Source organism: Strigops habroptila, chromosome 20, assembly GCF_004027225.2.
Source record: "Strigops habroptila isolate Jane chromosome 20, bStrHab1.2.pri, whole genome shotgun sequence".
NCBI classification, from domain to species: domain Eukaryota; kingdom Metazoa; phylum Chordata; class Aves; order Psittaciformes; family Psittacidae; genus Strigops; species Strigops habroptila.
Window position 1 is genome coordinate 3,678,027 of NC_044296.2, and position 12,768 is coordinate 3,690,794.

At 47.9% G+C, this 12,768-nt stretch overlaps 1 protein-coding gene across 1 annotated transcript; it reads right to left on the reverse strand.

Moving 5' to 3' along the window:
- Nucleotides 1-1,892: 1,892 nt before the first annotated feature.
- On the reverse strand, nucleotides 1,893-8,538 carry NMRK2 (nicotinamide riboside kinase 2). The gene is given in 11 exon segments (XM_030509472.1): nucleotides 1,893-2,271; nucleotides 2,374-2,459; nucleotides 2,830-2,936; nucleotides 3,886-3,919; nucleotides 3,922-3,956; nucleotides 5,573-5,697; nucleotides 5,700-5,738; nucleotides 5,740-5,747; nucleotides 5,945-5,996; nucleotides 7,264-7,354; nucleotides 8,377-8,538. Coding segments are annotated over 10 exon segments (600 nt in total). The 5' UTR covers nucleotides 8,403-8,538; the 3' UTR covers nucleotides 1,893-2,271; nucleotides 2,374-2,376.
- Between the last annotated feature and the right edge of the window lie 4,230 nt (nucleotides 8,539-12,768).

Consider the following 12,768-nt stretch of genomic DNA (forward strand, 5'->3'; position numbering starts at 1 on the left):
TTCTCCCTTACCTATCCCCATGGAAGCAGGCTGGTTTTGCACAGCTCATCAGGTGGGGGCTAAACCCATCCGGGGAACCCCGAGGGAAACTCCACACAGAACCCACCTCAGAAGAGAGCCGGGGCTCTGGGGTTTCCCTACTGGGAAACAACCAATGTCAAATGGACTTACAAGGCATCGGTGGCAGGTCTCAGCTTTGCCACTGACGAGCACCCGGCTCTGTAGCGGTGTAATTAGAGTGTTGTGGGTGTCTCCAGGCAGACACAGTGTCACGCATGAGGAAATCTGCCTCTTTATAGCTTGTGGAAGTGTGGGTGATGCCATCACTATTCCTGTCTTGTTTCTGGCTGTGGCATTCCCGTTCTGGCCAGACAATTGGAAAATCTCAGTGTTAACACGAGGATGAGGTGATGGATCCTTCTCGTGGCTTAAAACGCCCCTTGAAAGCGGCTTGGTGGGCGTTTTGGGGTGACTTCTCGCTAACCTGTGGCAGCTGCTTTTCTGGAGCACTGTTTCTAATTAAGCCATGCCCAAAACTCTTCCAAAGGGATCCGTGCTGATGCCACAGCCAAGTTATTTCAGTGCCAAAAAGATCCCTGTGCTCACACCATGTGAGAGGGTTTGTACTTTAACCCAGAACCTGCAGTGCGTGGTGCAACACACATGCTCGGGCGCAGCAGTTGAACGGCACTTCCTATCTTTAGCCAGAGCATCTCAATAGCAGGTTGGCACATCCCACCCATCTCACCACAGAATTCCAGCCCAATTCCAGGCACAGCAGAGTGGGTTTATTATTAGCTTGGAGCAAGACATGAGCTGAGGACAGCGCTGGCACCAGGTTGGTCTTGGTTAGAGAAAAGGAGGTGGAGGGTGTGGCCTCATTGCTCTTTACAGCTTCTGGAGGAGGGGATGTGGAAAGGGAAGAGCCAAGCACTTCTCCCTGGGATTCAGGGACAGGAGCTGCTGCGAGGGCTGGAGCAGCTCTGCTCTGGAGCCAGGCTCTGAGAAAGCTGGGCTGGGGCAGCCTGGAGAAGGGGAGACCTTAGAGCAGCTCCAGTGCTCTTCAGGAACATCCCCTTTCCTTTCTCCAGCATATTACCATCCATGGTGTGAGTTATTGCAATAGTGTGTTTGCCCAGTTACTGCTGTGCTGCTCACTCACAGTGGGAGGCTTCTTTAGCTTCCTGAAACACTGACAGGAAGCCCATCACCAGAAACATCAGGAAAACTATTGCCACTGGTATTTTATCAATCATTTTGCTAGGAAGGGAGGATATGAAGGAGTAAAGAACCTGTGGGCTTTCCATAAACTTACCCAAATCATTTGTAACAGCAGAACCTCCTGTACTTAGGTTTTACAGAGTTGCAGTTTGCCATCTGGCACTTTAATACAGGATTTTGCCCTAAATGTCACCCACTTGGACACATGCACGTGTGTAGGACCCCTCTGGAGGCACATCACCTCCTGAGGTTCAGCGAGGTAGGAATTTGGGACCAAATAACATCCTCATTTGGATGGTGTGAGGCAGAATGAGGCTTCTGTCCAAACTTCTCACCCAGGGAGCACTCAGCTGCTGGCTGAAACGGGGCTGCAGTATCTTTATGCACTAATTTGAGTGTGAAGTGAGAAACACCACGCAGCAGAGGCTGACATTAAACTGGTCTCATACCAGCACATTATAAATAGCTTCAGTGCTGTTCCCCTCCCACCATTGCATGGAGAATCCTGCTCTCACTGGGACTCCTGAACCAGGCTTCCTGGTCAGGGTAACCACCAAAACCAAGCAATGACACACAGGAGGGCTGACACCTCAAATGCTGTTGTGTTTGGGGAGTTTTGTGCCCGTTCCTCTCTCACAGGAAAGGTGACGTATTAAACAGGACCTCAAAAGAGAGATTTGAAATAGGTTTTTACTGAATTGAGGTGTTACAAACAAGCTGTTACAGACAGACTCCGTGTCTGCAGAAGCACATGAGCAGAAGAGTCGGTTTTTCTCCCAACGCAGCTCTACTTGTTCATTATAAAAATGCACTTTCAACTTGGGGTTAAGCCAGAGGAATACAAAATAAGAAAGTTAAAAAACCAAAAACAAAACCACCAAAACAATCCTGTCCATCAGAGTTGTGAATAAGTTACCTCCATTCTTCAATTATATACAAAAGATACTTTCCAAAGGACAGTATAAGAGGAGTTTACACAAATAAACCCTCCTGCCAACTGCAGTACTATTTACATCGCGCTGTACAAGGGTCTTCCAGGTCTTTGAGACCCTAAAAAGCAAAAGGAGAAGTGTGAGCACTGGGGAGCAGGAGTGGGTCGTTTCCCACTCAGCACCTCTTGTCCCACCCCATCTGTGGTGGGACCACATTTACCTGTCAGCAGTTCAAAAGCTTGTTGTGAATATCCTCAAAGACTTGGTTGTAGAGTTCATCTCGGGACTTGAGCCCATCTAAATAAACTGGAGGAGGAAGATGGAAAGAAGATGATGCAGGTTTCTGATCAGAATAAATTCCTGTAGATCAGTTTTAAAGTATTTCAGATTGACCAAATGGAGTAAAATTTTCCAATTGGAAAATTGGAAACCCAGAACCATCTTTAAAAACTCTTATCCCATTATAAAGAATGTGCTTTGGCTCTTTTAATATGAAACAAAGGGAAGAAGTTCTGAGCTATAAAACCACATGTGTTTATCTGTACAGAGCAGGCCAGGATTCGAGCGTCCCAGTACAAGCAGAACCTTTGCCTCGCTGCAGTTCAAGTTTCCATGAATTAAATTACTGACTTCCTTAAAACCCAAAGCCCAGGGCCAGTGTGCTTGGGGGGCTCACCAACATCAACACCACAGTCCTCCATTGCTTTCCTGTGTTTCAAGTACATGGGCCAGACGTGTCCATCAAAGAGACCCGGCGGGTCAGGAACGGTGTAGTTCCGTGTACTGCAAACAGCAAAGCAGGCAAAGAACGTCAGGATGTGTTATCCCTGCCCAGGGCAACAAGATGTCTTTAAGGTCCTGCCCAACCCAACCTGTTCTGTGCTTTGTGCCCATGGGGACAGCACTGCCTCTTGCACACTGTGAGAGCCTGAAGCTGATCTGAGAGCTGCTCGCTTGAATTGATGTAAAAGTCGATTGTCACAGTCCAATTTCTTATCGATAGTTGTGTGTTTTGCACCAGGTTTATTTAGTGAAAACAGAAGCTGCAGGTGGCCAATGAAGGCAAAGCAATCTCCAAGGGTTTACTGAAGCTCATAGGGGAAGAGCTGGGCTGGGTCAGCCTGGAGAAGAGAAGGCTCCAGGAGAGCTTAGAGCAGCTCCAGTGCCTAAAGGGGCTCCAGGAAACCTGGAGAGGGGCTTTGAACAAGGGCCTGTAGGGACAGGACAAGGGGAAATGGCTTTAACCTGCCAGAGGGGAGACTGAGATGAGCTCTGAGGCAGAAGCTCTCCCTGTGAGGGTGCTGAGGCGCTGGCACAGGGTGCCCAGAGAAGCTGTGGCTGCCCCATCCCTGGCAGTGTTCAAGGCCAGGTTGGACACAGGGGCTTGGAGCAACCTGCTCTAGTGGTAGGTGTCCCTGCCCGTGGCAGGGGCTTGGGACTGGAGGAGCTTTAAGGTCCCTTCAACCCAAACCAGTCTGGGATTCTATGTCTCTGTTCTCTTGCAGTGATGTGCTGATTCTTCATAAAACCCACACAAAGGGAATTGCCAGATCTAAAGTTTCAGAAAAAGTCACATGGAAAGTCCTTCTCCAGAGTTTTAACTGTAATTCTGATTCATGACACCAAGATATTCCACTTATAGCAACATGGAGGGGGGCCTGGAAAGGCTTGCCTCCAGTAGAGAGTCTTTACTGGAAGGAGGGGTTAGACTTACATCGAAGAGTCTTCTTACCTTCTCCTCCTTTTGCACTCATCATATGGAACTGCAGGTAGTAGCGTAAGTCGAAGAGGTCTATCAGTGGTCTGGTAGGGTAGAAAGAAAGAAGGTGGCTATTTTTTTTCTGTCAGAGAAGAATGTTAAATCACCCCTGAAAAATCTTTCTGCCTCTCCCATATTTGTGTCTGTTGGAGCAACAGAAGTGTAAGTGTCCTCATTAAGACACAAGCTAATGTACAGTAGGTTTATTCACCATAGAACACAGGGGTTTGAGGTCAGAATGGTGCACCACAGAGACTGCCCACCCAAACACCTCCTGCTGTGGGGGTCAGACACTGGACTGGGGAAAGCCCTGGCGTGTGAACTGTGGCTCTTCTTGATCATTTGCCTTGGCAGGGGTCAGACTAGGTGATCGCCAGAGGTCCCTTTCCAACCCTAATGATTCTGTGATCTCCAGCTCTAGCAGCAGACTAAGCTGTGGTTCAATTGATCTGCACTGACTTATCAGCCCCCCTGGCCTGCTGTGCTGCGGCATGTGTGGGCACACAGGTTTTTGGCAAAGGCAGCTCATCAACTCCTGTTCTTTTCCAGAGCTGGCTCTACTGCAGCTTTTCTGTGTTGAGCTGCTGTGAGGCGAAGAAATAAACCTAGAAAAATCCTTGAAGCCAAAATCTAGTTTGAACCTGGTGGGGACTCACAGACTTCCAAAAGCCAGGGAGGGTTGCACAAATGCTTATAATAGCATGAACTGAGCAAGCTATAGGTCCGGGATGGAACAGTCCCCTGGGTTATGGAAAAGCTCCCATTAACAAGACAGAGCTTCAGAGATAGTTTGTAACCTTCAGGAGATACCAAGAGTCACCTCGCTGGGGACGGGCCAAGAACACCCAGCAGTGTGCCAGCACATTCCTTCAGTTGCCATGCTTGGTACAGCTGGCCCAAGATACCATTTTCCATCCAGTTTGGAAAGTTGGGATGTGCTGCCTGTCTGATGGCATGGCTCAAACAACTCTGGGTTTCTAAGTGTCACAGCTTGTTCTCTTGAAAGAGTTTTGTAAGCAAGAGCTGGAGTCTGGAGCCAAGAATCTTTTGCTGGTCACGTTCATAGCACATGATTTCTGCAGGTGTATATTTAGCTATTGAGAGTTTTCTCTCTTCACTGGAGTCTTCCTTCCTCTCCTGTCAAGCACTTTTCTCCCCCATGTAAAAAAGCAAAAAGGTTGATCTGTGCTCCAATTTACAATTAATTCTAACTAAGCTCAGTGTAGTGTCAACCCACAGTTATCACGTGAGGGAACTATTCCTAAATTCCAGGGGAGATTCCATGTGGGTGAATGCAGAGTGGATTATCTCCATGTTCTCACCAACGACCTTTGCAGGTCAAGGTTTAGGCCTCGTGGAGGGAGGCCAGGAGGGAGGCCCAATGCCACCGCTCAGCACTGACCTACAGCTCCCCATGCCCTGGGAGCTCAAGGGCATGCCCTTGAGCTCCCTATGTTACCTTGAGAAAGTCACCTCATGCACCTCGCTTTTCCCAGCATTTACTGGGAAATCTTCCATTTGACATGAGAAAAATTCTTTGTGCATGGTACCTCAGGGACAAACCAGGAGGGGTTATATTAGTAAAAAGGAGGTTTTAGCCCCGGCAGCAGGGATCTAGTGTTCTTCCCTGGCAAACTGTTAATAGTTCCCCAAACCTTACTTGTAATTATAAAGCAGGAAGCCTTCAATGACCATATATGGGTATCTTTGGGAGGCTGGCTCTTTAGAGCCAGGCGTAACATTCAACCCATGGGAACGGGCAAACTTCCACTGGGTTCTCAATCCAGGCACGGCACAGTGCTCACCATTGCCTCCATATCCAAGGAGTTCCAACACTAGTTAGAAGAAAGGGGGTGGGTGGGAAAAAAGGGTACATAATCAAATACCATGGAGCACATAGGCTGAAAGTATTAAAATAGAATTAACTTGTTAAATTGAAATTACAGAAATTTACTGTTAAATCTTAATAATTAAAAGAAATACTTAGGAAAAATATACCATTACTGCATCCTATAGCGAGCACTGCTCTTACCATCCCATTGTTTAAAAGCCGTCTTCCCCCGACTTCTATTTGATCTTTGTGGCTGAAATATAGTGAGCAATAAAACATTGCCTGCAAACTCAGCGTGATCAGTTACCTAAGATCCGATCACAACCTGGACACTACTGCAATACACAACAAAGCAAGTGTTCACTTAACAACAGTTACAGACCCTGACTTGGGCTACATTCAAATCTAAGTTCCCATTTGCACCAACCCCAGGAACTGTGAGGAGTTTTCTTGGCTTGGTCAAGCCACTTTGGACAAAGTTCTGGGTTAATCATTTGATACGGTGTTATTAGCCAAAGCATTACAGGTGCCTGTTTATAAGTCGGCACATAAAAGAACTTAAAACGCAAATACAGCAATATGCAACTGCTAAAATTTATGTGTTCAAGAACAGCTATTTTAACTTATAATGAAAACGCAGGTCAGCATAGCAAGACACTTGGTCACTAGTTACAGCTTTACTAGCTACTTACTAGCCTAGCTACTATAGCTTTACTGGTATTTGCCAGCTAAGCACACTAGGGAAAAGTTATAGATCTTTATGGAGACTCCAACAGAATTCCTTGACTTTCAGGGCTCATATGTGGCCAAATCTGTGCATGAGGCTTCTGGCACAGAAGCTTTTCAAAGGAGGGTGCCAGAGCACCTCACACGTCAGGGGGTGACAGAGGGATACTTTAAGTGTGTGGCCACATCTCTTGGGCTCCCACGTGTGGTGGGGTCCAGCTCTGTCCTTCCTGGGAACCCTGCAGGGATCAGTGACATGGTCCCTGCTGCTCTCCCAACTCAGCACAGCTCTTGTGCGTTCGTCTTTAGCGATCTCTTAACTGGGTTTCTGGCACAGAGCTGTCAAAGCTCCCCAGTACAACTGTCCTCCTGTATTTAAAGCAGGCAGGGGTGCTTAAATCATAGAGTATTATTTAGAAGCAACATATTTAAATAAGGAGGAAAACCCACCATGGAGAAAATGGTTTGGCAGAGCACAGTAAATGACCTCTAGCAGAAATCAGTAGTCTGACCCAGTTAGATCTGTTGTTAGAACTAAAGGAAGCTTTTGCTGCAGCCATTCTGGGGGTGCAGACACTGACATTTAAGTGCCAGCATCTCCTTCCCTGTCCAAAATCACCTAAAAACTATACAAAGGAGGAAAAAACCTAACATCAGAAGGTTGCTGCTCCTAAGCTGTCAAAACTTACTTGGAGAACATGCACAAGTGTATAAACCTGTGTGTGGGGACCTGCTACAGCTGTCACCGCACGTACAAGCAGCAGTTAACGCTTTAACCCGGGGGCTCAGCGTACCTTGAAGAAGTCATCCTGGTGCACCACGCAGCAGTTGGGCAGCGCCTTTAATGAGCCTGTTGGTCAGGTGGTTTTGCCACCGTTGGTGACCCTGCAGGGAGACGGGAGAACCGAGATGCCGGGATCCCGCAGGGAACCCCCTGAGGGGAAGGAGCCCCAGTGGCGCCCGGTTTAAATTTCCCGCCTCCCCACTCTCTGACCGCCGATTGGCTACGACCGCCCCTTCCTTTCCCGCCGGCGGCTCGCGCCGCTCGTAACGGCCTTCGGCGCTTCCCGCGCCGCTCAACGGCCGCGCTGAGGGAGCCGCCATCTCCGCCCCCGAGCCGGGGGGAAACCCGTCTCAAGATGGAGGCGGCGGCGCGGCCCCAGCCCGCGGCCCCCGGGGCGGGTGGAACGCCGGTGCCTGCCGGTGTTCGCCGCTCGACACGGTGCTGCTCAGGAGGGTTTAGCCCTCGCCGGCTGAAGCGCGGCGTGCACAGCGTGAACTTAAAGTGCCTTGAATGAATCATCAGTGAGGGAGGCTCGCTCTTTCCTCAGAGCATGACTCAGGTTTATACCTGCGAACCCGTTTTAATATAAAAGGTCTGAATAATCTTTCTCTCCAGAGGAGGGAGCTGCCAAGTCTGTGCTTATTCAAAGGCGATAAACCCCTCGCATTGTCCTTAACCACGCCAATAGCCCAGGGTCCCGCAGATCCCTGTGCAGCCGCAGGGATGCCCCAGCTTACACACAGGATTCCTTTCAAATACAGAATAAAAGCTTTTCCTACCCAACCCCCCCCCCCCCCCCCCCCCATTTGAAGCAGTTTTTCCTCTTTATCTTCCACAGAAGCTTTTAGAAGCAAAACTCAACATCCTTTGCCACAGTTGAGGCACATTGCTCCGTCTGACCTATGACTATTTACTTCGTATTTTAGCCTATAAGCCTTAGGCGTGCACCACCCCGCAGAGCTTTAAGCAGCACAAACGAAGAGCCACCGAGTCGCACCATTTCTATAACGCTGTAACATCACTTTACAGTCAGAGATACCACCTCCAACTCTTGGCTCAACTTATCTGCAGCAACTAAACAAGAAGACAAAGCACCACGTAGACACCGCTGACAGGAACTCACCCTCCGATGCCTATGATGTATTTCATCTCCGCAGCGCTGCCTCCTCAGCAGGAACAAAAAAAACCAAACTCAGAAACGCTGCGATTACTCCTAACGGGACAAACCCCACACCTGAGCCTCTCCCCTCCGTACCCCCTCACTCAACCCGGCTTCTCCTCCCTCTTCATTGAGGCAGAAGCGGTTTTGCCCCTCATTTATAGCGGCCGCGCGCAGCGCCCGCCCCTGCCACCGCCTCTCCCCGCCCCGGCTGCTGATGGGGAGCCCTGTGACTATCATGAGCCCCACACGGTGTATTTGGAGCCGGGCTCAGCCGCGCTCCGCGGCTGGGGACATGCGCGCTGCCGCGGCACCTGTTCCCCCCCCGGGACCCCCCTCGCTGCCCCCGCTATAAATAACCCTTTGGCGAGCTCTTCCTTTGCCTAACTTAGTCATGGAGGCGGGTGGAAATGTCAGTCCTCGTTATGGTGCTTTTGGGAGGTGGGTGAGGGTGTAAGGAAGTGTTGGGGTTCCTCTGCCTTGAAGCCTTCCTCTTCATCCCCTCTCCTCCTTCTCTCTCCCATCCTAATTTCACTGTTTAAAATGCATCCAGGAGGTTTTTTTTGCTTCCCTAAACTTATGATAGGAAAAGTAAGGGAACGAAATGATCTTTTTCACTCCTTTCAGTGAAGCCATTCAGAGAAATGAATATGCAGAGGCTGAGGAGTGAATCCATTTGGACCAATATCTTCTGAACTTTTAGGAGGGACTCCTTGAACACTTTATTCTGTGTCCATAGGCACAAAGTCAAAATGCCAGTAGCTTTCTGAAGGGCCTCCTGCTCTGCAGTTCACTCGTGTAAAGTATTGCTTTTTAAGGTGACTTCTTCCTCAAGTGAAAACCCCTCACCACATGTACACCTTGGGGAAAATGGGCTTTAATTGTTTTAGATGCTTCTAAAATCAGGGCTGCCTTGAGAGGTGTTATGCGAAGGCAGAGTTAGCCACAGCTCTGGATGGCTTTTCAGCTCAATGTGATGTGAAGTGTATAGTTCTTTTTTTAAAGAATAGTTTGTCTAATAGAGCTTAAACCATCCAAACCATTGTGTGCTTTTGTTCTTCCTTTGTATAAAATCAGTCTACGGAAGCATTAAAAGGCACACTCAAAGATTCCTTGTCCTATGCTGGTTTGTAAAGTAATTGTAAAAGCCTTAGTTACCCAAATACCTCAGTGCGTGGTGTCCTGTTCCTCCTCTTTACAGCTTTGGAGCCTGCAGAGCTGATTCTTGCGCTGCGATCTGGTGCTGATGGCTGGGTGTGCAGCACACAAGTGCTGTGCAGGGCTTGCCCCTGGCTGAAGGTGAATGTGGAGGCTGTTGTTCCAGCGGGTGATTTGCCCTGGGCTCCGAGGAGGAAACAGACACTGGTTCTATTCCAGTTTTTGCAGTGCCTCCATCAATTCTCACTGGCTACAAAGCATTGTCTCTTGAGCTTTTCCAGCTGTTACAGCATCTAATCTGGAATTTAACCATCCAGACCTTGAGGAAGGTGTTCTTGAAGGAGTATTCCTAAAACCCACTCCAGCCACACAGCCAACCGCTGACCCAGAGCATCGGGATGCTCCTCGGGTGCACAGCGGGGTCCCATACATGGGAGCTGTCCCATACACTCTGGGTTTGGAGCACTATTAGGCAGGACATTCCCTAAATAACACAATGTCCATGGAAGCCTATAGAATGTTTTAGCTTTGCAGTTAATAGCATCTCATTTGTCCAATGTGGTTTCCTATGGCTTAATCATCTCTCACCTTATTTGGATCCCTGGTATTTTGTGGATACCTTTTCCTCAAATTGCTTGACATCACTAACTTTTGTTCAGAACAACTGCTCCTAAACTGTATTTAACTTGAATTTTTCTGCTTGTATTTCAGGCCTGCAGTATTTTGGGACCTAAAATCTTGTTTGTCTCGCTGCCGTTATGTCAGTTGATCTAATAAAAGATGTTACTTTTGCCTACAAAGCTATTTCATGCGTATCAGCTGTAAAGTCAAGGCCCGGTGCTTTGATAAAATGAGCTTATCATGAATAATCATAGAATAATCATAATGGTTTGGGTTGGAAGGGACCTTAAAGCTCTTCCAGTTCCAACCCCCTGCCACAGGCAGGGACACCTTCCACTAGAGCAGGTTGCTCCAAGCCCCTGTGTCCAACCTGGCCTTGAACACTGCCAGGGATGGGGCAGCCACAGCTTCTCTGGGCACCCTGTGCCAGCGCCTCAGCACCCTCACAGGGAAGAGCTTCTGCCTCAGAGCTCATCTCAATCTCCCCTCTGGCAGGTTAAAGCCATTGTACTGCCAATGAAAAGATTATTAACTGTCAGAGGTGTAAGATTCTGGAATTCTTGCAATAAAGATATTGAAGGCAAGAAAGGACTTCTCAAGATAGAACCTGATAAACTCATAACAGGATTATAGCAAGTGATTGTTTTCAGCCTAATGTGTTGTCTTAATTCTGAGTGTTTAAGGAATAGACCAGAGCCAGCGTTCCCGCTGTTATTATTTATGGTCAACATTAGATCACTATCTGATTGTTCCTGGAGATGTCACTTGCAAATGGTACTTTCAGCATAATACCCAAGGTAGCTGCATAAAATACTTGTTCCAGAGAGATTCGGAGCTCGGATCCGTGATTCTGACTGAGATGTGACTCTGGGGGAAGTCCAACATCCAGCAGCTGCCCATCACTTTAAGCTCAGCATTCCCAAGGGAGAGGCACCACGTCAGCCTCTCAGCTGATGCAAATCATCCTTGGGTGCTGAAGTGGAGTGGTGCATGTTTACACCAACTGAAAATCTGACCTCAGCTTAGCTCCCTGCTCAGATTTTTCATGCCCTTCACTGTGTTTCTCTCCTGCCCACGAGCTAGGAAGGCATCTTGGCTCAGAAAGCAAAAGGTGTGTTACCTCAGTGTTCTTTTTACCACGTTTGACCTTACCTTCTAGCCAAAAATCAGGAGGCTCTGAAGTTAACAAAGGCAGTAGGAACCAACTGGTCTCTGCTGCTCCTGATCCAAATATCAGAGTTGTGCTGATCCAAATGTTTTTGGAACATGCCATCCTCGAGGGGAGTGAAAATTGTGTTCTGCCCTGTTGGGATTTACTGATATCAGTGTGCTTCAGAAACACAGGCTGGGCTTTTGCTTCAGAAAAAGGAGGTTTTGGCCTAAGACGTGTCAAAAGAAACATTTCTAGTGCAGATAGCAAACAAAGAAGGGTTGTGGTGGCAGCAGCAGCAGGTTTCAGTACTTGGCTGAATTGTTTGGGATCAGTGAATTCCAGAACAGTGAAGACCCACTATCTCTATAAAGAATGTTCAAACTCTGTTACTTCTAAAAAGCAGAGGAATGAAGGACAGGAGGCATATTATGTTGTTGTTGTGGTTGGTTTTGTTTGGTTGGTTTTAGGTTTAGTTTTGAAGCTCCCAGTCACAAATCTCATTCCTGCAGCCCTCAGTGTAAAAGCTCATTATTTAAACCTTTTCTTCACGGTCCCTCAGTGCTCCCATGCCTGGCTCTGGCTTTTCCTGGCTTTGTTTTTGAGCTACTGCCATGGTTTTTCTCTCACCCCTGTTCATGCTCACACACCACCACAGTAAAACGGTGTTCACCCACATAGCTCACATTCCCAAATGGCCTCAGACTTGGTGGTGGCATATCCCTGCCTGTGTTTGGAGAGCACCAGCACTTCAGCTGTCTGCTGCCCCAGGAACAAAAACTGTCTGAAATGAGCGGTGACAGTTACACTTACCAGCTACAACAAACTTCACCCAACCCGTAAAAACATGGCTATGCAAATGCCAAGTGTTCATAAATGCTTTTTTTAGCCACAGTTCTCAGTGAGTTATGCTTTGGGCATCTGAAACTTCCTTGTTTTGGGGCTTGTTTATCCTGCGGATACGTTATCTACTTGACAGTTCACTGATACAAATACCATTCAGCAGCGTGCTTCAATCAGAGAGAGAAAATGTGCCCTCTCTTTACATTATTTTTAGAATACTAATGTTTACTAAAGGTTTCATATTCATCTTCTTTGTTAAAACTAAGATAAATTGGGCAGAAGCCAGTTGAATACTCTTGGAGCCCGCATGATATCGTTTCCCTGGGCTAGTTTAGTTTCTGGGTGTCCACTGACCTTTCTGTGGCAGAATGTGACTCGTGGACTCTAACCCTTTCATTCACAATTTCAGTCCTTCACTAACCATAAGCCACTGTTTATGGGATGAACGAGGTTATGCCAAGCTTCCTTCAGCTGGAGACCTGGGGGAGACAACGTGTCACTGGTGAACCACCAGGCTAAGGAACAAGAGGAATTTTCACTTCACTTTTAAATCATGGGCTTATTGATTCTGTCCAGAATGCTGT